Consider the following 23226-nt stretch of genomic DNA (forward strand, 5'->3'; position numbering starts at 1 on the left):
CATCTGGAATTGATTTTTGTGTGTGGTGGTATAAATTAAGGGTTTTATTTTTTCCATGGCAATAAGCCACTGTCCCAGGATCCTTTATTACAGTTCACGCTTTCCCTGCTGATTTGTAGCGCCACCCTCGTACACCACATTTCTACAGATAGGTGGATCATTTTTAAATTCCCTGTTTCTGTCAGTGGTCACTTTGGTTGATTTCCATGCTAGCACCATGCAGTCTAATTATTGATACTATCTAGGTCTTGCTATCTGAAACAGGAAACTCTCCCAACTTTGTGCATCATCAAGGATGTCTTGGCTATTTTTGTTTTCATTCTCTCTCTCTCTCTCTCTCTCTCTCTTTTTTTCCTCAGGAAGAATGTCCGCTAGGGCAAGGACTCTCTCTCTTTCTTTCTTTTTTTTTTTTTTTTTTTTTAAAGATGGGGTTTCATCATGATGGCCAGGCTGGTTTTGAACTCCTGACCTCAGGTGATCCACTCACCTCTGCCTTCCAAAGTGCTAGGATTACAGGCGTGAGCCACCATGCCTGGCCTCTCTCTCTCTTTCTTAATGAGATGGGGCTTAGCTCTGTCACCCAGGCTGGAGTGCAGGGCACAATCTGGGCTCACTGCAACCTTCGCTTTCCAGGCCCAAGCGATCCTCCCACCTCAGCCTCCCAAGGAATGGGGACCACAGGGGTGTACCACCATGCCCAGCTAATCTTTGTATTATTATTATTATTATTATATTTTTTTGGTAGAGACAGGATTTCTCTATGCTGCTCCAGGCTGGTCTCAAACTCCTGGGCTCCAGTGATCTGCCTGCCTCAGCCTCCCAAAGAGTTGTTAGGATTACAGGCATGAGCCATCACACCCGCCTAATTTTCTTTCTTATAAATATTAAGTCATCTCTTTAAGTTTCTTGAAAAACTTTTTTGGACAGATTTATATTGAATTTATAGATCAATTTGGGAAGAACAGACATCTTATGAAATTGTCTTTCTACCCATGAAAGTGATGTATATTACCCCATTTATTTAGATCTTGAATTCTTTCCATAATTTTCTCTATAAAATCTTGTTTTTTTTTAGATATATGGCCCTAGGTCCCTATTTTTGACTTCTATTGTAAATAATAAACTTTTCAAATATTACTCTATTTAGAGAAATGCAGTTTATTTTTGATCGTATATTGATTTTATATTCATACTTTTTTTTTTTTGAGACAGAGTCTTGCCCTGTCGCCCAGGCTAGAGTGCAGTGGTGCAATCACGGCTCACTCCAACCTCTGCTTCCCAGGTTCAAGTGATTCTCCTGCCTCAGCCTCCTGAGTAGCTGGGATTCCAGATGTGCACCACTATGCCCAGCTAATTTTTGTATTTTTTTAGTAGAGATGGGGTTTCACCATGCTGATCAGGCTAGTCTTGCACTCCCGACCTCAAGTGATCCACCCAGAGTGCTGGGATTACAGGTGTGAGCCACCGTGTCTGGCCTTATATTTATACTTCTTGATACACTTTCTTATTCTCATTTGTGTGTAGAATGTTTCAGACTTTCTGAGCAGTTAAAGGATGGGCGAATATCCTTTGCAGAAGAAATAGTTGTGTTTTTTTTTTTGCATTTCTTATTCTTTTTTCCTGTGTGTCTCGGCACAGGACTGGCTGGGACCTCCAGTACTGTGTTGAACAGAGTGGTTGTAGCTGGAATCCTTGTCTTCTTTTTTTGACTTTAAAAGGAATGTTTCTAACATTTAAACATGGAATAAAGATTGCTTTGGGTTTTTGGTAGAAATGTTATTGGGCTAACCAAGTTCCCCTTAGGTTTTAGTTTGCTGAGAAATTTTATTTTAAGCCGGCATTAAACTTACCAAATATGTTTTTCTTTAATTATTGTGATAATTATTTTTTCCCCTTTTGTCTGCTAATGAAATGAGTGACATTTTTAGATTTTTTTAAAACAAATTACCTTAAATTCCTGGCATAAAGTCAACTTGATCCTGATGATTATGATGTTTCTTTTCTTTCTTTCTTTCTTTTTTTTTTCCTTTTGAGATAGGGTCTCACTCTGTTGCCCAGGCTGGAATGCCTGGTACGATCCTGGTTCACTGCAACCTCAACCTCCTGAACTCAAGTGATCCTCCCACTTCAGCCTCCTGAATATCTGGGACTACAGGCGCCCACTGTCATGCCTCACTATTTTTCTTTTTTTTTTGTATTTTCTGTAGAGACAGGGTTTTGTCATGTTGTCCAGGTTGGTCTCAAACTCCTGGGCCCAAGCAATTTACCTGTCTTGGCCTCTCAAAGTGCTGGGATAACAGGTGTGAGCCACTGTGTCTGGCCAGATTTTAAACTTCTAATTTGATATATTTAAAGGACTAAACAACTATTGAGGCTTTTTATGTTTTTTTAAAATAGAAAGTTATATTTTTGATAAGTTATATTTGTCTATGTATTTGGCCATTTTATGTTTTTAAACTCAGTGTTATGCACCTATTAATCATATTCTCTTTGTAGTCTCTCTCATTAAATTTTCACCATTTTATACCATTTTACCCTGCTTAATAGCTGGTTTTTTTTTTTTTTGAGATGGAGTCTCACTTTGTCACCCAGGCTGGAGTGCAGTGGTGCAACCCTGGCTCACTGCAGCCCTCCGCCTCCCTGGTTCAAGTGATTCTCCTGCCTCAGCCTCCAGAGTAGCTGGGATTACAGGTGCCCGCTATCACACCTGGGTAATTTTTATGTTTTTTGTAGAGATGGGGTTTCAGCATGTTGGCCAGGATGGTCTCAAACTCCTGACCTCAAGTGATCTGCCCATCTCAGCCTCCCAAAGTGCTGGGATTACAGGTGTGAGCCACCACACCAGGCCCGCTTAGTAGCTGTTATTTTATTTTATTTTTTTTGAGATGGAGTCTTGCACTGTTGCCAGGTTGGAGTATAATGACGTGATCTCGGCTCACTGCAACCTCCACCTCCCAGGTTCAAGCAATTCTCCTGCCTCAGCCTCCTGAGTAGCTGGGACTACAGGCATGTGCCACCACACCCAGCTAATTTTTAGTAGAGACAGGGTTTCACCATGTTGTCCAGGATGGTCTTGGTCTCTTGATCTTCTGATCCACCTGCCTCGGCCTCCCAAAGTGCTGGGATTACAGGCATGAGCTACCAGTAGCTGTTATTAACCCTTCAGCTTACAAATGAGGAAACAGAGGCTTGGAGAGGGGAAGTCACTTGTCCAGGTTAAACAGCCAGAAAGTGGCAGAGTCAGGACTTAAATGCAAGTCTTTCTGAATTGCAAACTGTTGTTTCTCCTGCATTACTCTGGGCCTTAAGGGATGGGTAGGATTTCGACCGCAGGGATGGGAAGGAAAGGGCACGCGCAGAGGAGGTACAGTATGTGCAAATGCGTGGTGATGGACATTGGAGCAGACAGGGAGAGGTGTGACTGCACCGAATCCTCCAGCAAGTGCTGGAGAGGGCAGATCAGGGTAGTGTGGGTTCATGCCTAGCTGCTGAGTCCTGTTGAGAGAGAGAGGAGCTCTGCTCCCGGGATTCACTGATGAGTTGGGGAGTCAGGACTGACCCAGGGAAGTCAGGACCAGGCTAATTGCCATGTGGATAGTGGGGATGATCAGTGCTGTCAGTTTTGAGAAAATATGCCCTTGGGCAGGAGTGGTCAGCATTTTGGAGAGATGGGTACGGTTGACCGATGATGAGGAGGAAGGGGCACTGAGGTTGGTCAGAGATGATAGCTGGAAACTCCAAATGTGTTCAGGTGCTGGATGTAGTGGCCGATGCCTGTAATCCCAGCACTTCAGGAGGCAGAGGCAGGCAGATCACTTGCAGTTAGGAGTTCAAGCCCAGCCTGGCTAACATGGTGAAACCCTGTCTCTACTAAAAATAATTAGTCAGGCATGGTGGTGGGTGCCTGTAGTCCCAGCTACTTGGGAAGCTGAGGCATGAGAATTGCTTGAACTTAGGTGGTGGAAGTTGCAGTGAGCTGAGATCACATCACTGCACTAAAGCCTGGGAGACAGAGCAAGACTCTCTCTCAAAAAAAAAAAAAAAAATATGTGTGCAGGGAGATGAGCTGAGCCTCAGCACCTTCTCTCTCTTTCTCCTTCTCTGCCTCCACTTGCTGGTCTGGCTTCCACTGCCTTCTTTTCTTTTCCAAACGGAGGCTAGGTTTTTGTGGTTTAGAATGGAAAGCCATGTTGATGTTGGTGCATTCTTCATATGCGAATTTTAAATGAAGGACTTATCACCATGAGTAACTGGTGGGGCTGGTGCGAAGAAGCCAGCTGTGACCTTCCCAAGGTGTTGGAATGAGCCCTGTGGTCTCTGAAGTCCTCCGGTGAAAACCCTTAGATCCTCCTGGGCCTTGTCCGTCTGGAACTGTTGACTCCTGTGGGTGCCAGGAGGTTTTGGCCAAATTTTTTGTCAAATAAGTGCCAGGCTTTTTCATGCTCATAAATGCCCCTTAATCAGGGAAGCAGAGGCAACAGTGGGGACAGCAGGGTCTCAGAGTCAGGTGGATTCAAGCCTGGGTTTGAATCCTAGTGCTGACATTTAATGAGCAAGTAGCTTCAATCTTCTGGGCCTCAGTTTTCTCGTTTGCACAAGAGGAACAATAATAGTGCCCCCACTATATAGGGATATTCTAGGGAATAAATGACTTAAGAATTGTGCCAGGCACTCAGTATGTTAGATGTGGCTAGCTGTTATTACAGGCTGTGCTGCTTTAGGAAAGAAACTTACTTGTTAATTGCAAACAGTGGAAGAAAAGTTTGGGGTGCTACCAAATGCTATACCTAGTGGCCTATCTTCATCTGAGGGTGGTAGGAATCAGGGAAGTGCCCATGGGTGAGGAAGGGTTGAGGATTTTCATTTCCAGGTGAGGAAGCAGACCCAGAGAGCTCAAGGAACTTGAGCCAGGATTTGAATTCAGGTCCCTCTGATTCCAAACCCAGTGTTCTTTTCTCTGGGCCTCAGCCCTCCCCACAAAACATCAGCTGTGCAGTGGTTACTAACAGATGTTGTTGCACAGTCACGATGAAGCTAGGAAGAGCCTGGGAGAGCCCTGGGATGGAGACTTTGAAGGTGGGCCTATGGGCAAACTGGTCCTCATGGGTAAGAGATGGGGTAGGGTAGGAAGTATGTCTCAAGTCCCACAGGGGAGCTCACAGGCATGGAGAGTAGGGACCTGTCTTCTCTCAGCCCAGGAATTGGAGGGTCCTCTTTGAAACATCATCATCCTGTCCTTTCCCGGTGGTCTTTTTTTTTTTTTTTTTTGCGATGGAGTTTCGCTCTTGTTGCCCAGGCTGGAGTGCAGTGGTGCGATCTCAGTTCACCACAACCTCCGCCTTCCAAGTTCAAGCGATTCTCCTGTCTCAGCCTCCCGAGTAGCTGGGATTACTGGCACATGCCACCATGCCAGGCTAATTTTTTATTTTGAGTAGAGACAGGGTTTCTCCATGTTGGTCAGACTGGTCTCGAACTCCTGACCTCAGGTGATCTGCCCACCTCAGCCACCTGAAGTGCTGGGATTACAGGTGTGAGACACCATGCCCAGCCTACCTGGTGGTCTTATTTGTGGAACATCTTGTGTTGTTCTTAGGCTCAGCTGTCAGCTGCCCAGATGTGGCTCTGGCTTTTCAGGTGGCACTTTTTGCTTGTCCTCAGCCACTGCTGATTGCAGGCTCCTTGTATGGCTGTGCCAGCCTTTAGGGATCTCTGGGATAAAGTCTTTGATTCTCTGCCACCCTCATTTGCTCCTTTCTCTGCCTGGAGAGCTCTCTGTGGAGCTGTTGGCCCACTTTCCACAAAGAGCATGAGGGCCTCTCCATCTCACGAGTTTCTTCTCTGCGTTCTTTGAGCCAACAGAAGTCCCTTTTCCTGAACTTTTGCACTCGTGGGAATCATCTTTTACGCTCCTGGGAATCATCTTTTCAAGCTGCCTTTCCGGTCCTGGACCCAAGATCTTATAGCAGAGAAGGACCAAGACTCTCGTCAACCAGCTGCCCTGGCTTTCTGGCACTCTCCCTTTCCTGGAAATGGCGAGTAATGTCGACAGCTGCCCTTGTGGGTGTTCGCTGTGTGCCAGGTGCTGGGCTGGCTACTTTATATACATTATTATATTTAATATTCACATAATCAGATTGGACAGTAACCATTTTTTCCTTCACTTGACATGTGAAAATGGAAGTTTGGAGACAGTAAGTAACATCCCCACAGTCACATACAGAGCTGGGAATTGATCTGGAGTCTGACTCTGGAGCCCATCTCTCAATCTCTACATTACACTTTGTTCCCCTGAGGATGTTTCATGAAACAAGCAAGAAGAGCCCTCCGTGGCGAAAGGTGTTTATGAAACATTGCTGTTTCCACTCACCTCTTGAAGATTCAAAATGCACACAAACATACTGAAGGCCCTGAGAGGTCTTGCAGGGAAGAAACCTATTTATTTTTGTTTAAACCAGAATTTTGCAGACTCCTTTAAAACACAGAATTCCTCTTCCTCTTCTTTTTTTTTGTTTTTGAGACAGAGTCTTGCTCTGTCACCTAGGCTGGAGTGCAGTGGTGCAACCCTGGCTCACTACAACCCTCCGCCTCCCGGGTTCAAGCGATTCTCCTGCCTCAGCCTCCTGAGAAGTTGGGATTACAGGTGCATGCCACCACACTTGGCTAATTTTTGTACTTTTAATAGAGATGGGGTTTTGCCATGTTGATCAGGCTGGTCTTGAACTCCTGACCTTGTAATCCGCCCATCTCGGCCTCCCAAAGTGCTGGGATTATAGGCGTGAGCCACCATGTCCTGTCTCTTTCTCTTCTTTTTAATGGAATACCACTTAATCATCTTGCATACCTACTGTTTTCTGAAACACTTTGGCAACCATTATATTAGGCCAATCTATTTTCTTTGGACCTCAGTTTCCCCATTTGTTGAAATTAAGGGTTTGGGCATCCCACCACAATGGCATAACTGGTACTTGACTTGCCTTCTAGCTGTAAGCAACCAGAAATCCAGCTAAAGTATAGGAATCAGTTGCTTTCAGACATTGAACTATAGGGAGCTCAGGACTGTGGTTCTCGAGAGCAGAGAAACAAATGAGATGAGTCCATCTTCAAACCATGGCACAGGAAGGTGGAACGCAAGTACAGTGGGGCAGCCTCCCTGACCTGGTTGGAGTTTGGGGAAGTTGAGCTCATCAGGGGGTCTCCTGATGATCCTGCATTCATTCTGCCAGTTAGTCATTGAGTAGGAATTGGAGAGGGTTCTCGCGGGGAGGGTCATTTCAGCTGAGAGTTGAAGGATGAGTATTATTAGTTCATCAGGCAAGAAAAGTAGAGTAGGAGGGATTTTTGAGGGAGAAAGAGGGAGAAGGCACGGGGAGGAGGGGCAGGTATTTAGGCCCCACTAACAGTCCCCCACTGGTCCCTGCCAGCTTAGTCTTGGGCAGAGATTGGCTTGAAAATATGGGGAGGGCTGGACTTGAATAAGCCCCTTGCAGCCTCACCCAGGACTGGAGGAGGGACGTGAGTACACTCATGCCCCACACAATGAAGTTTTGGTCAACAATGGGCCACATACACCATGTGGTCCCATAAGATTATAACAGAGCTGAAAAACTCTTATCGCCTAGTGACACTGTAGCTGTCATAATGTCATCGTGCAATGCATTACTCACTTGTTTGTGGTGGTGCTGGAATAAATCTGTACTGCCAGTTGTAAAAAAGTCTAGCACATACAAATATGTGCAGTACACAATAATAATGACTGTGTTACTGGTTTATGTATTTAATATACTATACTTTTAATTACTATTTTAGTGTGTACATATTAAAAAAAAGTTAACTGTAAAACAGCCTCTGGCAGGTTCTTCAAGAAGTGTTCCAAAGGAAGGCACTGTTTTCATAGGGGATGACAGCTACGTGTGTGCTGTTGCCCCTAAGGACCTTCCAGGGGGACAAGATGTGGAGCTGGAAGACAGTGATGCCGGTGATCCTGACCCTGGGCAGGCCTAGGCTGATGTGTGTGTTTGTGTCTTCATTTTTAACAAAAAAAATTTTAAAACAGAAAAAAGTGCATAGAATAAAGATAGAAAACATTTTTGTATAGCTGTACTATGTGCATATATATTAAGCTGTGTTATTACGAAAGTCAAAAAATTCAAATGAACAAATTTCAGTAAGCTAAGGTTAATGTATTTTTGAAGAAAGAAAAATATTTTTAAGTAAATGTATTGTAGCCTAAGCATACGGTGTTTATAAAGTCCACAATAGTGTACAGTAATGCCCTAGGCCTTCGGATTCACTCACCAGTCAGTCGCTGACTCTCCCAGAGCAGTTTCCAGTCCTGCCAGCTCCATTCATGGTAAATGCCTTATACACGTGTACCATTTATTATGTTTGGCACGATCTCGGCTCACTGCGAACTCTGCCTCCTGGGTTCAAGTGATTCTCCTGCCTCAGCCTCCCAAGTAGCTGGGGTTACAGGCGCCCGCCACCACACCCAGCTAATTTTTTGTATTTTTAGTAAAGATGGGGTTTCACCATGTTGGCCAGGCTGATTTCAAACTCCTGACCTTGTTATTCACCCGCCTTGGCCTCCCAAAGTGTGGGGATTACAGGCTGAGCCACCAAGCCCAGTCCATTTATTATGTTCTATAGTGTATTTTTACTGTGCATTTTCTCTGTTTAGGTACAGAAATACTTACCATTGTGTTATAATTGCCTACAGTATTCGGTACAGGTTTGCAGCCTCAGAGCGATGGGCTATGCCGTATAGCCCAGGTCCCTGGAGTAGGCATCGGGGTTTGTAAATACACTATGGTGTTTGCACAAAGACCAAATCACCTAATGATGCATTTTTCAGAACACATCCCTGTTGTTAAGCGATGCATAGCTATTAAGCAAGTGAGTGGGAACGCGTGTCCCAAGGCAGGTGTGGCTGTTTCTCAGTCCTAGGACCTGATCTCCAGGACCAGAGTGGGACATCCTTGGGAATGCTGAGCAGAACAGCTGGGGACAGTGTGGTCCCGGGGATTGGGGGGAGGAAGGTTTCCCCAGGTGTGGTGGCCACTGTGTACCTCTCCACCCGCTCCCCTGTGGCTGCGGCCCCGCACGGGCTGACAGTGGAGCTGCCTGTGCAGGAGAAAGGCTCTTATTCAGGTGCCTGGGGTTAATCTGCAGAGGGATTGGCAGCAGCTGCTAATTTCCAATTTGCTTGTCTTTAAATGGGGGTAATTGCTGGGAGTTGCCAGTGTTTCAGATTGTTCTCTGGAGGGGAGGAAGAAGGGGCTGTCATGGGCTCTGTGGAGTGCTGCCTTCTGCAGGCAGTGCCGTGAAGCCTCACGGGGTGGAGTGAGGGAATAATGGAATCATAGCCTGGCAGGGCTGCATGGGCCCTTGGAGGCCACCTGATCTGACCTACATTCTACAGGTGGAACCGAGATTCAGAGGGAGGGGACGTGCTTGGGGCCACGCAGGTGCTTGGCTCCAGTCAACAAACCAGCCGTCCTTGGCATTGGCTGTGCCTCCCTGCCCCACTAGTCCTTCAGTCTCTCTGGGGCTCCCCAGGCTGGGGCATGTGTGTCAGGAACCCCTTTGTCTTTCCCTTACTGCAGGAGACCAGCGCAGCGGTGGGGTCACTGAGGCCAGCAGCCTCCTGGGGGGCTCCCCGAGGCGTCCCTGTGGCCGGAAGGGCTCCCCATACCATACGGGGCAGCTGCACCCCGCGGTGCGTGTGGCGGACCTTCTGCAGCACATCAACCAGATGAAGACGGCTGAGGGCTACGGCTTCAAGCAGGAGTATGAGGTGCACACCGGCCCCGGCCAGCAGGACCCATGCGGAGGCCTAACCTGGCTCCCACTGTGGACTCTGTGGACTCTGACCCTGGCCACCCTCAGCCTAGCCCTGGTTGGACCTTTGCTCTGACAGTTCTCAACTCAACCTTTTTGACCTTGCCTCTGACTCATCCTGATTTCAGACTGATACAGTTTTTCATTCTCACGCTAACCCTGGTTTGAAATCTGACCTTGAATCTCATCTCCCTCTGTGTGGATCGTGATCAGGATCCTTATTCTGTCCCTAATCTGAACCTGCCCACTGACAGTGACCTTGACCTAACCCCAGGCCGGCATTGATGTCATGCTAAGCTCCATTTGAACTCTGTGTATCATCCCACCTCTGTCTGGACTCTGACACTGCCCGTATCCTAATCTAAATCTGACCCCCACCTTTACCTTCTTTCTAACCCTTATTCTAAGCCTGATCCTTATTCTAAAATGTCTTTGAACCCTGACCCTCTTTTCCCCCTTTTCTCATTTCCCTTCCCCCGACATGCCTTGGTTTTAACCCTGGTCCCTGGACACACAGTGACACAATGACTTTATCTCAGGCCCAAGTTCAGCTTGAACCTGGTCCTTATGGTCCCACCCCCATCCTGCCTACATCATCCCCATTGAGGGGAAAAGGCCCTATGAGTGTGGGCCCCTCTTCCCCACTGACTACCACTTTCCCTTCTGGTAGAGCTTCTTTGAAGGCTGGGACGCCACAAAGAAGAAAGACAAGCTCAAGGGCAGCCGCCAGGAGCCAATGCCTGCCTGTGAGTCCTAGGGAAGGGCCTGGGGTCCAGGGCAGTGGGTGGAAGGGCATCAGGAGGGGGAGGCACAGCCAGGGTGAGCCAGGGCAGCCGCAGAGGCGATAGCAGCATTGGCCACCTTTTACTGAGGGCACACACCACTCCCTGTGCTTTTTTTCATTTGTTCCCCTTAATTCCCCTGTGAAGTGGGAAATACTATAAACCCCATTTTACAGATAAGGAAACTGAGGCTTGGGAGGTTAAGATTCCTGCTCAAGGTCTCAGAGCTAGTAATTGCCTGAGTAGCATACACTCTTGGGCCTGCTTGACTCCAGAGCCCAGACTCTACCCCTGGCACGTCCCATCTCCCGTAGTGCCCAGAGCCTACTGATAAGCCCTGAGACTGTAGGTTCCCTGGCTGCCCTGCCTGTGCCCCATCCCCGGCCTCTAGGAATCCCTCCCTGACTGCCCAGCTCTGGGCTCCCCCGTTCAGCCCCTGCGTACTTGCTCTGTGTTTACAGATGATCGACACCGAGTGAAACTGCACCCGATGCTGGGAGACCCCAATGCTGACTACATTAATGCCAACTACATAGATGTGAGTGCCTTGCCCTGTCATTTCTGCAGACCTGGCCCTGCCCACTCCAGGCTTACTATCCAGGCAGGGCAGAAACTATTGGAATAAATGGGGATTCAAATGGCTGAGTTCAGAGTACCCCCATCTCTGCAGTCAGTGCCAGGGAGCTCAGAGGAGGGAGGACAGTGGGCTGCAGCTTCTGGAAGGCTTCCTGTAGGCTGGAGTTGGCCTGAGAGATGAGGTGCTTTAGGGAAGCAGAGTGAAGGGAAGAGGCAGGCAGCCAGGCCGAGAGGTGAGGAAGGCGGGAGGCATGGAGGGCGGGATTCTCACCGTGCACCGTGAGGCTGAAGAGGTAGGCAAGGGCTGGATTGTGAAGGCTGCAAATGGCAGGCTCAGGAGTGGGGAATTTTTCCTAGGGGCACCGGGGAGTCATTAAAGTGTTTTGACCATGATCAGAGTGGTCCGATAAGAATAACAACGCACATTTATCCAGCACGTACTGGGTGCCAAGCACTGTGCTAAGCACTTTATACCCAAGATGTCCTTTTCTGTACTCCCTCCACCCACCCTCCGAGGCAGTTAGCACCATGACTTCACTTTACAGGTGAGGAAACCGGGGCTCAGAGACTCGAAGCTACTTGTCCCAGGTTGCACAGCTAGTGAGTGGTAAAGAAAGGACTCAAATCTCAGCCTGTCCGTGTCTCGAAAGCCTTTGCTACTAACTGTGAGGCTGTCCTGCCGCCTGCAGCAGCAGCAGGACTTGGATGGTGGGCGGGGGGTACGGGCAGAGATAGCGCAGGCAGCCAGGAGGCCTAGGCTTGGGCGTCAAGGAGAGGTGATGAGTCTACTCCCTGGGTGTGGAGGAGGGGTGAGACAGGACAGGGTCTCCAGTCCCTACAGCAACCCAAGTTTGGGAGAGCATCATTTAATCATGTACGAAATATATTTTGAGCACTTTCTTTGTGCCACACATTGCGCTGGGCACCAGGGGTAGAGATGTGAACAAGACAGTCATGGCCTCTGCTTTCCTTGAATGTATCCATTCAAGTGGGTGAGACAGACACATCTACAAATCAAAATGACTTCAGTTAGCTGGCTGGGTATAGTGGCTCACGCCTGTAACCCCAGTGCTTTGGGAGGCCGAGGCGGGTAGATTATGATGTCTGGAGTTTAAGAACAGCCTGGCCAACATGGTGAAACCGTGTCTCTACTAAAAATACAAAAATTAACTAGGTGTGATGGCACGTGCCTGTAATCCCAGCTACTCGGGAGGCTGAGGTGGAAGAATCGCTTGAACCCGGGAGGCGGAGGTTGCAGTGAGCAGTGATTGGGCCACTGCACTCCAGCCTGGGCGACAGAGTGAGACTTCGTCTAAAAAAAAAAAATAATAACAACAACTTCAGATTAGATGAGGAAGCGCAGGCCAGAAGAGAGGTCACACAGCTTGAGTGTTACACAGCAGGCTAGTGGCAGAGCCAGGGCTGCTATAAAGGGCTTCGTGGAGGAAGCAGGGCTGGAGCTGGCTCTAGGTGGCTGGAGAGGAGAGGGAAGGGTGTCCTGGGTGGGGAGCTGCCTAAGCAAAGGTCTGGGGGTCAGGTGGAGCAAGGTGCAGGTCTGGAACTGAGGTAGTCAGGGCCTCTGGAGTTGGCCTCTATTCTCCCTCTTTTTCTCCTCCTCCTGGGGCCAGATGTGCCACGCCATGTTTCCCAGAATCCCTTGCTGCCTCCCCCACCCATCCTGTCCCTTGGCTGGAGTCAGGGCCAGGCCTAGCCTTACAGACATGGGCAGCTTTGGTGACAATGGGCCTCTCCTTAGTCTTGTCAAGGTCCCAGTTGACTTCTCTTGGGCCCTGGCAGGGATACGCCACTCCCCACTCTGTGGCTCAGCCCGGCTTGGCCTGCCCGTCTCTGCTCTGCCTGCCCTGCTCACATCACCCATTCTGGCCACTCCTGGGCTCCGTCCACTTCCATCTGCCTCTGGCCTAATATCTGTCTCTTTTGCTTTGTACTGTTCCCTCACTGGAATCATTAAGATTCGGATAAACCGAGAAGTAAGTATCTCTCTCCCCTCCTCCTCCTCCTCCTCCTCCTCCTCCTCCTCCTCCTCCTCCTCCTCCTCCTCCTCCTCCTCCTCCTCCTCCTCCACTACCTCCTTCTCCTCCTCCTCCTCCTTCTCTTCCTCTTCCTCCTGTCTGTCTGACTGGCTGTATCTCAGACTGTCTTATAGTCTCTGGCTGTCTTTCTCTCTCTGTCTCTGTCCTTCCTTTCTACTTGTGTGCCCAGCACCAACCGTCCATTTCAGAGCCTGGCCAGGGGCCTCCCAGGGCTGAAGATTCAAGAGTGTTCCTATTGTAAGCAGTTCCCTCCCGTCCTGTTGGGGGTGCTTCTCCTGCCCCATTCTTCACTGGTCACCACTGTCTGTCATCCTCCTTCCCTGGCTCCACCATTTCCAATGAGTCCTCCATAGCTGCACCTTCTATAGGACCCTTCGGGGGGTACAGGGGAAGTTGCCTTGGAGGGCCCTATTTCTGCTGCTTAAGGGTCAAGATCTTGGACAGCCCTAGGTCAGCCCCCTAAAACTACTTTCCCTGGGGTTCAAATACCTTCAAGATCAGTTTGACTGAAACTCAGCCCCAACTGTTTTACCCTCAATTTAGCATTAATTTGAATGTTTTTTGGTGGGAGCAGTTTGGATGTTCTGTTTTTTAAAATTATGCCATCTTTTAGCCTTTTTTGTTTTCCTTTGAGACTGAGTTTTCCTCTTGTTGCCCAGGCTAGAGCACAGTGGCATGATCTCGGCTCACTGCAGCCTCCGCCTCCTGGGTTCAAGTGGTTGTCCTGCCTCAGCCTCCCGAGTAGCTGGGATTACCGGCATGTGCTACCATGCCTGGCTAATTTTTGTATTTTGTAGAGACGGGGTTCACCATGTTAGGCCATTCTCAAACTTCTGACCTCAGGTGATCCACCCGCCTTGGCCTCCCAAAGTGCTGGGATTACAGGCATGAGCCACTGATCCTGACCATCTTTTAGTTTTTTAAAATTAAAAAAACGACCCCAATTCATTGAGCTATTCTCTGGATTGATTTCTTTTTTCTTTTTCTTTTTTTTTTTTGAGACAGGGTCTTGCTCTGTTACCCAGGCTGGAGTGCAGGGGTGCGATCATGGCTCACTCCAGCCATGAACTCCTACACACAAGCGATCCTCCCTCCTCAGCCTCCTGAGTAGCTGGGACTACAGGCATGTGCTGCCATACCCAGCTAATTTTTCCCCCCGCTTTTTTTTTAAAGAGATGGGGGTCTTTCCAGCACTTTGGAGGCCAAGGCAGGCAGATTGCTTTAGTCCAGGAGTTTGAGACCAGTGTGGGCAGCATAGTGAGACTGTCTCTACAAAAAAATGTAAAACTTAACTGGGCATGGTGGCTCATGCCTGTAGTCTCAGCTACTGGGGAGGCTGAAGTGGGAGGATCACTTAAGCCCAGGAGGTGGAAGTTGCAGTGAGCTGAGGTCATGCCACTGCACTCCAGACTGAGCAACAGAGCCAGTCCCTGTATCAAAAAAAAAAAAAAAAAGAGAGAGAGAGATTGAGAGAGAGAGAGAGAGAGAGAGAGAGAGAAACAGAGATGGGGGGGGTCTCACTATGTTGCCTAGGCTGGGATTTCTATTTATTTTTATTTTTAATTTTAATTTTTACTATTTGAGATGGAGTCCCACTCTGTCACTGGAGTTTTGACTATGTTTTGGTCATTTTCGTGGGAACAGTGAGCAGGCTGGAGTGCAGTGGTGCAATCTCGGCTCACCGCAACCTTTGCCTCTGGGTTCAAGCAATTTTCCTGCCTCAGCCTCCTGAGTAGCTGGGTCTATAGATGTGTGCCACCACGCCTGGCTAATTTTTGTATTTTTATTAGAGACGGGGTTTCACCATGTTGACCAGGATTGTCTTGATCTCTTGACTTTGTGATCCGTCTGCCTCGGCGTCCCAAAGTGCTGGGATTATAGGCGTGAGCTATTGCGCCCGCCTGGGATTTTTAATTTGTATATACTATTTTCATAATATGTAATGACTGATGTGATTATTTGCTATTTTGCGGGTGCTTTTCCATTTTGTCTCCTTTTTCCTTTAAAAAATATGTTTGTTGGCAGCCGCTCATGCCTGTAATTCAGTACTTTGGGAGGCTGAGGCAGGAGGATTGCTTGAGCCCAGGAGTTAGACCAGCCTGGGTAACATAGTGAGACCCTCATTTCTACAAAAGAGAAAAAAATATTAGTTGGGTGTGGTGGCCTGTGCGTATAGTCCCAGCTACTTGCAAGGCTGAGATGGGAGGACTGCTTGAGCTCTGGAGGTCCAGGCTGCAGTGGAGACAGTGACTTGGAGCGACAGCAGGAGGGAATTGGGCTAGACCTGGAGAAGTTCCAGTGGAGAGGCCTTAGAGTCGCTGGAGGGCTTTTCACCATGAGTCACTTTGGTTTTCATGGGAACAGTGAGCAGGTATCCAGCAGAATCTCTGAGTGTTTGTCTTGCTCTCATCCTCATATTGCAGAGGAGAACAAGGCTTAGAAAGACTGAGAGGGGGCCAGCAAGATGGACACCACGTGGGAGCTGGTGATTCATAAGTGCAGCCCCCACCTCAGACCTTTGAATCTGAATCTGCCTTTTTAGAAGATCCCCAGAGATGTATGTGCTCAAGAAAGACTGAGAAGCCCCTCTCAGCGCTCAGTTGCACAGCGACCGCTCGGCAGAGACCCAGGGCCATTCAACTCCGAGACTCAGATCTTCAGAGTCAGTCTCGGCCCCAGCAGTTCTTGACTTCCATTTGGTCCACTTGATCCATTTGTATCTTCAAGGAGACTGTTTCAGCTTTAAAACAGTCGTAGTAGTAGTAGTAATAATAGTGGCTCTTACTGATTAAGCACTCATTTTGTGCTGGACACAGCGGCAGACATTTAGCATATTACTTTATTTGCTCCTCACAACAGCCCTCAGAGGTAAATGCTGTAATGGCTCCATTTTATAGACATGAAAATGGAGGCATAGAGAAATGAAGGGGCTTTTGCTCAAAGGCACACAACTAGTGAGAGGTAGAGCTGAGATTTGAACCTTGGCAGTCTGACCCCTGGGCTCCTCGGGTCTGGGAAGTTCATGGGACTGGCAGAGTTGCTGGGAGCCGTGTGGAGAGTGTCAGCTTGAGGTAGCGGGCTGGGCTAGTTTTCTGGACGCCAGCCCTGTAGTACTGATTCCCCTTTCTGCAATGCCTGTGTTGGTGCCCTGGGTATCTGGTCAATTCTTGTTCTCAGAAAGATGAGGCCTTGTGGCAGGACCTCCTGGGTGCTGTGGCCCTGGGGTGGCTTATGGGGGCAGTGGGTTTCTCTCCTCAGCTTGGGAGCTCTGGGGATGGAGGGTGAAGTAGCTCTTGGCCTCTCTCGTGGGAGATGATACAGGGAAAGTGCTTAGCACAGTATGTGACCATAGCAGGGCCATTATTACTGATGTTAAAGATTTAAAATGTTATCTAAGGGCTGTGAGCAATGCCTGTGCCCATACACTTCCATCCTGAAGCCCTCATCTGGGCCCTCCACACCCTGAGTGACTGAGTAGTTGGGGGGCAGGTACTGTCCTTTCTGGTTATCCCAAGTGGGGCTAGGATAACTGACAGGCTCTGGTTACCCCACATTTGGGAGCTGGGTTCATTAGAGCTTCTGGAACCCTGGGAACAGGGTAGGGCCATCTCGGACTCTCTCCTAGCAGCAGCCTGGCTGAAAGCAGATGCCTCTCTCCACTTCAGGGGCGGGGGTCCCTCTAGGCCCACAAAGGAATCATGTCCTCCTTGGGGTTGCAGCCAGGTTGGATTCAGCCCATGACTCTGCTGCCCCAGCTGCACTTCTCCACCTTCTTGGAGACTAGGGGGGCAAGGCCACCCTGGTTAGGATGTCCTAGGGATGTGAGGGGATCAGTTCCCTGGTGGGGTGGGGGGTCTGCTGCTGGGAGCAGGGGATAGAGGAGTGTGAGGGAGTGAGGGCTGCTCCCTGGGGTCTAACCTCATCCTCTCCTCCTGTTCTAGGGTTACCACAGGTCAAACCACTTCATAGCCACTCAAGGTATCTGGCACGTCTGCCCACATGCACCTTCCTGTGTGCCGCCTGGCGTACTGGAATGCCCTCAGCCTGCCTTTCTGCCTCCCCTGCTGATCCGCTTGGCTTCCTGAATGTCCCCCGCCACGTTCTGGCTCCCTGTTTGTCTGCTTCCTATTCTGCTGGGTGTCTTGGAATCTGGCCGACTGTCTTTATGCCCTCTTTGTGTCTGTGAGTCTCTGATATGCTCAGTCCACCTGCAGTTCCTGGTCCACCTGCCTGACTCCAAAGTGGTGCATGCAGAAGAGCCAGCTGGGCTCAGACCTCATGGTGTGGGTTGGGCCTCTCGGTCTGGTGGCGGCCTGGGTTCTTTTGGTTGCATTTCTTTCTGTGACTGTCCATCTGTCCATTCGTCCTGGACACTTATGCCATTGCCCAAGCGTCTGGCCCTCCTCCTGGATCCCATTCAGGATGACCGGGCTCTTTAGCCAGGCCCTCTCCTGATGGGACATCACCTCAGGGCCCTACAGTTGTGTGTCAGCTGCAAGCTGGGCGTTGTGGGTGGCATGAAGTCCCCGTTGGCGCTCAGGAGGCCTCCTGGCCTGGGCCATGGTGTTGGACGGTGCTAGATGTGCTGGCCCGGGGTGGAGACCTTGTCTCAGGGACAGGCACCCTCTGCACCCCCAGGGCCGAAGCCCGAGATGGTCTATGACTTCTGGCGCATGGTGTGGCAGGAGCACTGTTCCAGCATCGTCATGATCACCAAGCTGGTCGAGGTGGGCAGGGTAAGCTGGGCTGTGGGGCAAGCTGGGGCACACAGCAGGCCAAGGTGGGCAGTGAAGAGCCCACTGAGTCCCATCTGGTGGGGCCTCCAGGTGAAGTGCTCACGGTATTGGCCAGAGGACTCAGACACCTATGGGGACATCAAGATCACGCTGGTGAAGACGGAGACCCTGGCTGAGTATGTCGTGCGCACTTTTGCCCTGGAGCGGGTGAGTCTCCCTGCCGCCCGGCAAAGGGTGCCTGGGCGGGGATTAGAGCCCACTCCCACTTCCCCCAGCCCTGGGAACAGGAGGGTGAGGAGCGCGCCACTGCCCATCCCAGCAAGGAAGCTACTTGGTCACTGTTTGCTGGGAGCACTGTGGAAGGGCTGGAAGGTAACTGCCTTCTCTGGTCCCCATAAGAGGAAGCCGAAACAATGATGGGGATGATAGTATCTGCGGGTGCTGGCTCCCACTCTGTGCTGAGCCTGTTACACGTATTGTTTCAGTCCTGGAAAGCTCTGTGGAATTAGGTATTTACCACTAGCCCTGAGAAGAAAAGTGAGGTTCAGAGGGTTTATGCCAGGCAGGAGAGGCCGCATAGTCAGTGGCTGGCCCGTGAGTCCTGTCCCCGATCCCATCTGATCTGCTCTGTAAAGTCCTCAGAGGAAAGATAGTTTTTACACAACAGCCTGGTGGCAGAGGTGAGTATTTCGTAGCCCAGGTTTAGGCATCAGGCAGACCATTGTCTGTTTCTTTAACCTTGGGAAAGTGGTTTCTCCTCTTTGAACCTTAGTTTTCTCGTTTGTACCATAGGACATTAATACCTACTTCATCAATACGTCGATCATTAGGATGAGCTGTGCCTGGCACACAGCAAGTGTCTAATAGATGCTGCCAGTGACTCTGACTGTTACTCCCATTGTCTCCCCAGAGAGGCTATTCTGCCCGGCATGAGGTCCGCCAGTTCCATTTCACAGCGTGGCCAGAACATGGCGTCCCCTACCACGCCACAGGGCTGCTGGCTTTTATCCGGCGTGTGAAGGCCTCCACCCCACCTGATGCTGGGCCTGTTGTCATCCACTGCAGGTGGGAGCACTGGGGATCCCAAGGAAAGAGGGGCCCTTCTCCCTGGGAGGTTGGTTCAGGATCTGTAGTGGGGAGCAGGCCTGGGCTCTCCTGCTTAGAGAGGGATCATCCCCCAAAGGCCCTATCCCCTTTGAGCTTTGGCTCTGAGGCTTGCACCTCATGTACCCCCCAAGACCTGTAAAGCCCCTTGATCCAGGTGCTGAGGAGGCACTGGAGATAGGAAGGGGGCCTGGGGTCTGGTGAGGCACCAGGCGTGATTGAGTTCTGCCTGCTTTCATGAAGCAAGCTTTCATTGCACGCCTACTGCGTGCTAGGCCTGGCCTGGGGCTGGGAAGGACTTCGCTTCCCTCCACCAAACCCAGTGGGCCTCGCTCATCCCCTAGTCTTCACATCTTCTGCAGATCCTCACTGGCTCCTGTGACCCCAGCTGCCCTTCCTCTCTCTGCCTCCTCCCTGGCTCCACATCTTTCTCTTGCTTCTTTTTTTTGAGATGGAGTTTCACTCTTTTCACCCAGGCTGGAGTGCAATGGCGTGATCTCGGCTCACTGCAACCTCCGCCTCCTGGGTTCAGGCAATTCTCCTGCCTCAGCCTCCTGAGTAGCTGGGATTACAGGCACACGCCACCGTGCCCAGCTAATTTTTTGTATTTTTAGTAGAGACGGGGTTTTACTATGTTGACCAGAATGGCCTTGATCTGTTGACCTCGTGATCCACCCGCCTCGGCCTCCCAAAGTGCTGGGATTATAGGCTTGAGCCACTGCGCCCAGCCCTCTTGCTTCTTAAGTGGGGACCCAGCACCTGTCCTGGCCTGCCCTCTGTCTCCTCCTGGAGAGCCGAAACTCCAACCTTGGTGGTTTTATCCATGGCCTCTGTGTCTCATCGTGGTTCCTCTACTGTGTTCTTACCAGCTCCCCAAATGCTGCATGGCAGAGTCGTTCTCCCTGCTCTGCCACCTAAACCAGCTTCTCTTTGATTTCTTTAGGCCTCTTTAAGATGCCATCTTTTAAAATCAAAACTTTATTGATCTATTGATCTATAATACACTTAAAGCAAAGTGCAGAAATATGTTTATGAATTTTCATAAACTGAGCTCAGATTAAGAAACAGAACATTGGCTGGGCATAGTGGCTCACGCCTGTAATCTCAGCATTTTGGGAAGCCAAGGTGGGAGGATCATTTGAGGCCAGCAGTTCGAGACCAGCCTGGACAACAGAGTGAGACCTCATCTCTACAAAAATAAAAAATATTAGTGGGGCATGGTGGCACAAGCCTGTAGGCCCAGCTACCTGTGAGGCTGAGGCAGGAGGTTTGTTTGAGGGTGAGAGTTCCAGGTTACAGTAAACTGGATCATAACACTGTACTTCAGTGTGGGCAACAGAGCGAGACTCTGCCTCTAAAAAAATTTTTTTTTGAGAGCTAGTTTGCTCTGTTGCCAGGTTGGAGTGCAGTGGCACGATCTTGCCTCCCGGGTTCAAGCGATTCTTCTGCCTCAGCCTCCTGAGTAGCTGGGACTACAGGCACGCACCACCACCAGCTAATATTTGTATTTTTTTTTTAGTAGATACCGGGTTTTACCATGTTGGTCAGCATGTATTAAAACATTTAAGGAAAGAAGTAAACAGAACTTGAATGGTTCCCAGAAGTCCCCTGGAGGCCATTTCTGGTTTGAATTCCCCCATCCCCACTCTTAGAGAAATCGCTCCTGACTTCTAAACCGCAGTTAGTTTCCCATGTTTTTGGACTTGGTATAAATAGAATTGGACAGCATGTGCTCTTTGCTGTCTGTCTTGTTTCCCTCAGCCTTAGGCTTGTAAGGCTCATCCGCAGCGGATCATATTGCATCGAGTGAATAAATGACAGTGTATTTGTCCATTCTGCCTTGATAGGCATTTGGGTTGTTTCCAGTCTTGAGCTATTATGAGTAATGCTGCTAAGGATATTCGATCGTATGTCTTTTGGCCAAGAAATATATTTATTTCTGTGTGGTATGTACGTAGGAGTAGAACTGCTATCTGTGTGAACGTTCAGCTTTAGGAGATATTGCTGAACAGTTTTCCAAGGGGGTTGTGCTAAGTTAAGTCCCACCAGTGGTATATATGGGCTATTCAGTTGCTCTATGTCCTTGCCAGCACGTGGATGCCACCATTGTCAAACCTCAAATCTTGGTGTTATCTTTGTCTGCTCTCCTTCCCCCTCAGCTCTGCACAACCTTGTGTGAGGACAAGGATTTTGATGTGCCCCCAGTCAAGTTGGGGAGACAGCCACATAAACAATGACCATGTAGCAGAAGGAGTGTTTAATTAATTAATTTTTTTTTTTTGAGACAGGATCTTGTTCTGTCACTCAGGCTGGAGTGCAGCGGTGTGATCTTGGCTCACTGCAGCCTCCCCCTCCTGGGTTCAAGTGATTATCCTGCCTCAGCCTCCTGAGTAGCTGGGACTACAGGCATGCGCCACCACACCTAGCTAATTTTTGTATTTTTTGGTAGAGACAAGGTTTTACCATGTTGACCAGCTTGGTTTCGAACTCCTGACCTCAAGTGATCTACCTACTTTGGCCTCCCAGAGTGCTGGGATTACAGGTGTGAGCCGCTGTGCCTGGCGGGGAGGAGTGTTTTAGTAAAATCCTGCCCACATTGCTTTGGGAACCCAAAATGATGACATCATCCTAAAAGGGTTAGGGATTCTTCAGTGGGTCTGCGAATGGGTGTGTGTGTGTGTGTGTGTGTGGGCCTTTGGAAGATGTGTAGGAGATTCGATGGTTTCCAGGTGGAAAGAACATTCCTGGATAAGCTCGGTGCCTCATCATTCCTGTTCTCCCCTAATCTAAGTTGCTAGGTTGAGCCAGCATCACCTCTGCATTCTCCTGACCATTTCTCCTCCTCTGCTTCTCCGAGGCCCATCCCATCTCTGTCCTCTAGCACATTTCACCAGCAGCCTGTGCCCTGGCTCCTTGCTGGGGGAGGGGCGGTCATCTCTGTGTCTCTGTCCCCTGTATGGTGTAGACATGGCTAGTGCCCTTCTCTCTTCTTCTCCTTAGTCCTGGGCTTCCTCCCCAAGGCTCTGACGTGGCCCGGGGCTGCTCTCTCTCCAGCGCGGGCACCGGCCGCACAGGTTGCTACATTGTCCTGGATGTAATGCTGGACATGGCAGAGTGTGAGGGCGTCGTGGACATTTACAACTGTGTGAAGACCCTCTGCTCCCGGCGCGTCAACATGATCCAGACTGAGGTGCGGGGATTTGGCCCTGTCCCCACCATTACTTCATGGAGTTTCTCATGAAGGAGCCCTGAGCTGGCGGGGCCTGTCCAAAGGGTGTCCTGAGGCTCTTCCCTTCCATCAGATCATTCCTGACCTTCAGCTGCCATCCGCTTAGGGTCATCCTGGACAGCTCCCCTGTGTTCGGTTAGGTGGGGTCAGACCACGGGTCCTGTAGCTGACGTCCCTGGGATTGCATATTGCATGCTTACTGGATGTGTGACCGTGGCTGCCCCTGCCTCTCAGAGCACCTCACAGGTTTGTAATAGGGGCTAGGGATGCAATAGGAGATAAAGGCACATGTCCATGGAGGTGGTTTCATGTAGGTTTGGTCCAGCCTGTAGTAACACACGGTTGGCCTCCACCTCGGAGCACCCTGCCTCAGCCTTGAGCTTGCTTTAGCCCCATCACCATAGATTTGCAGCTTCTATGCCCCTCCTTGGCCTCATATTCTCGCCTCCTGTTCCAGGAGCAGTACATCTTCATTCACGATGCAATCCTGGAGGCCTGCCTGTGTGGGGAGACCACCATCCCTGTCAGTGAGTTCAAGGCCACTTACAAGGAGATGATCCGCATTGATCCTCAGAGCAATTCCTCCCAACTGCGGGAGGAGTTCCAGGTGGGGGATAAGTGTGTGTGTATAGGGGGTGTGTGTGTGTATTTGTTGGGGGGGAGGTCTTGAATACTACAGGAGTCATTGAGGGTCAAGAAGCAGGCCCAGCCTGAGACCACAGCTGGAGAGACAGAGCTGAGCTACTAGGAGGACTTTGGGATAGTGGGAGAGGGGGTGCGTCAAAGCAGTAAAGAGCCCAGGCTTTGAAGTCAGATAAACCCAGGTTCAAATCCTGGCTGACCTAGTTAAGACGGTATTATCCTTGAACAAGCCCCTGTACTCTCTGAGCGTCAGTTTGTTACTCAGA

The 23226-nt window shown here is 49.8% G+C and overlaps 1 protein-coding gene across 14 annotated transcripts in view; it reads left to right on the plus strand.

Annotated features, from left to right (window-relative positions):
- Positions 1 to 23226, plus strand: part of PTPRU (protein tyrosine phosphatase receptor type U) — a 93919-nt gene that overhangs the window by 60465 nt on the left and 10228 nt on the right. For 2 of the 14 annotated variants that reach the window (XM_035308455.3, XM_035308446.3), the window contains 10 exons: positions 9603 to 9793; positions 10508 to 10583; positions 11081 to 11157; positions 13169 to 13186; positions 17191 to 17227; positions 17888 to 17985; positions 18076 to 18192; positions 18896 to 19050; positions 22090 to 22279; positions 22776 to 22925. In XM_035308455.3, coding sequence (XP_035164346.2) covers positions 9603 to 9793; positions 10508 to 10583; positions 11081 to 11157; positions 13169 to 13186; positions 17191 to 17227; positions 17888 to 17985; positions 18076 to 18192; positions 18896 to 19050; positions 22090 to 22279; positions 22776 to 22925 — 1109 coding nt within the window. The remainder of the gene's footprint in view (positions 1 to 9602; positions 9794 to 10507; positions 10584 to 11080; positions 11158 to 13168; positions 13187 to 17190; positions 17228 to 17887; positions 17986 to 18075; positions 18193 to 18895; positions 19051 to 22089; positions 22280 to 22775; positions 22926 to 23226) is intronic. The other 12 variants (XM_035308447.3, XM_035308451.3, XM_035308443.3 and 9 more) reach the window with 7 other exon arrangements.

The sequence above is a fragment of the Callithrix jacchus genome, chromosome 7, assembly GCF_049354715.1.
Source record: "Callithrix jacchus isolate 240 chromosome 7, calJac240_pri, whole genome shotgun sequence".
In the NCBI taxonomy this organism is placed as follows: Eukaryota; Metazoa; Chordata; class Mammalia; order Primates; family Cebidae; genus Callithrix; species Callithrix jacchus.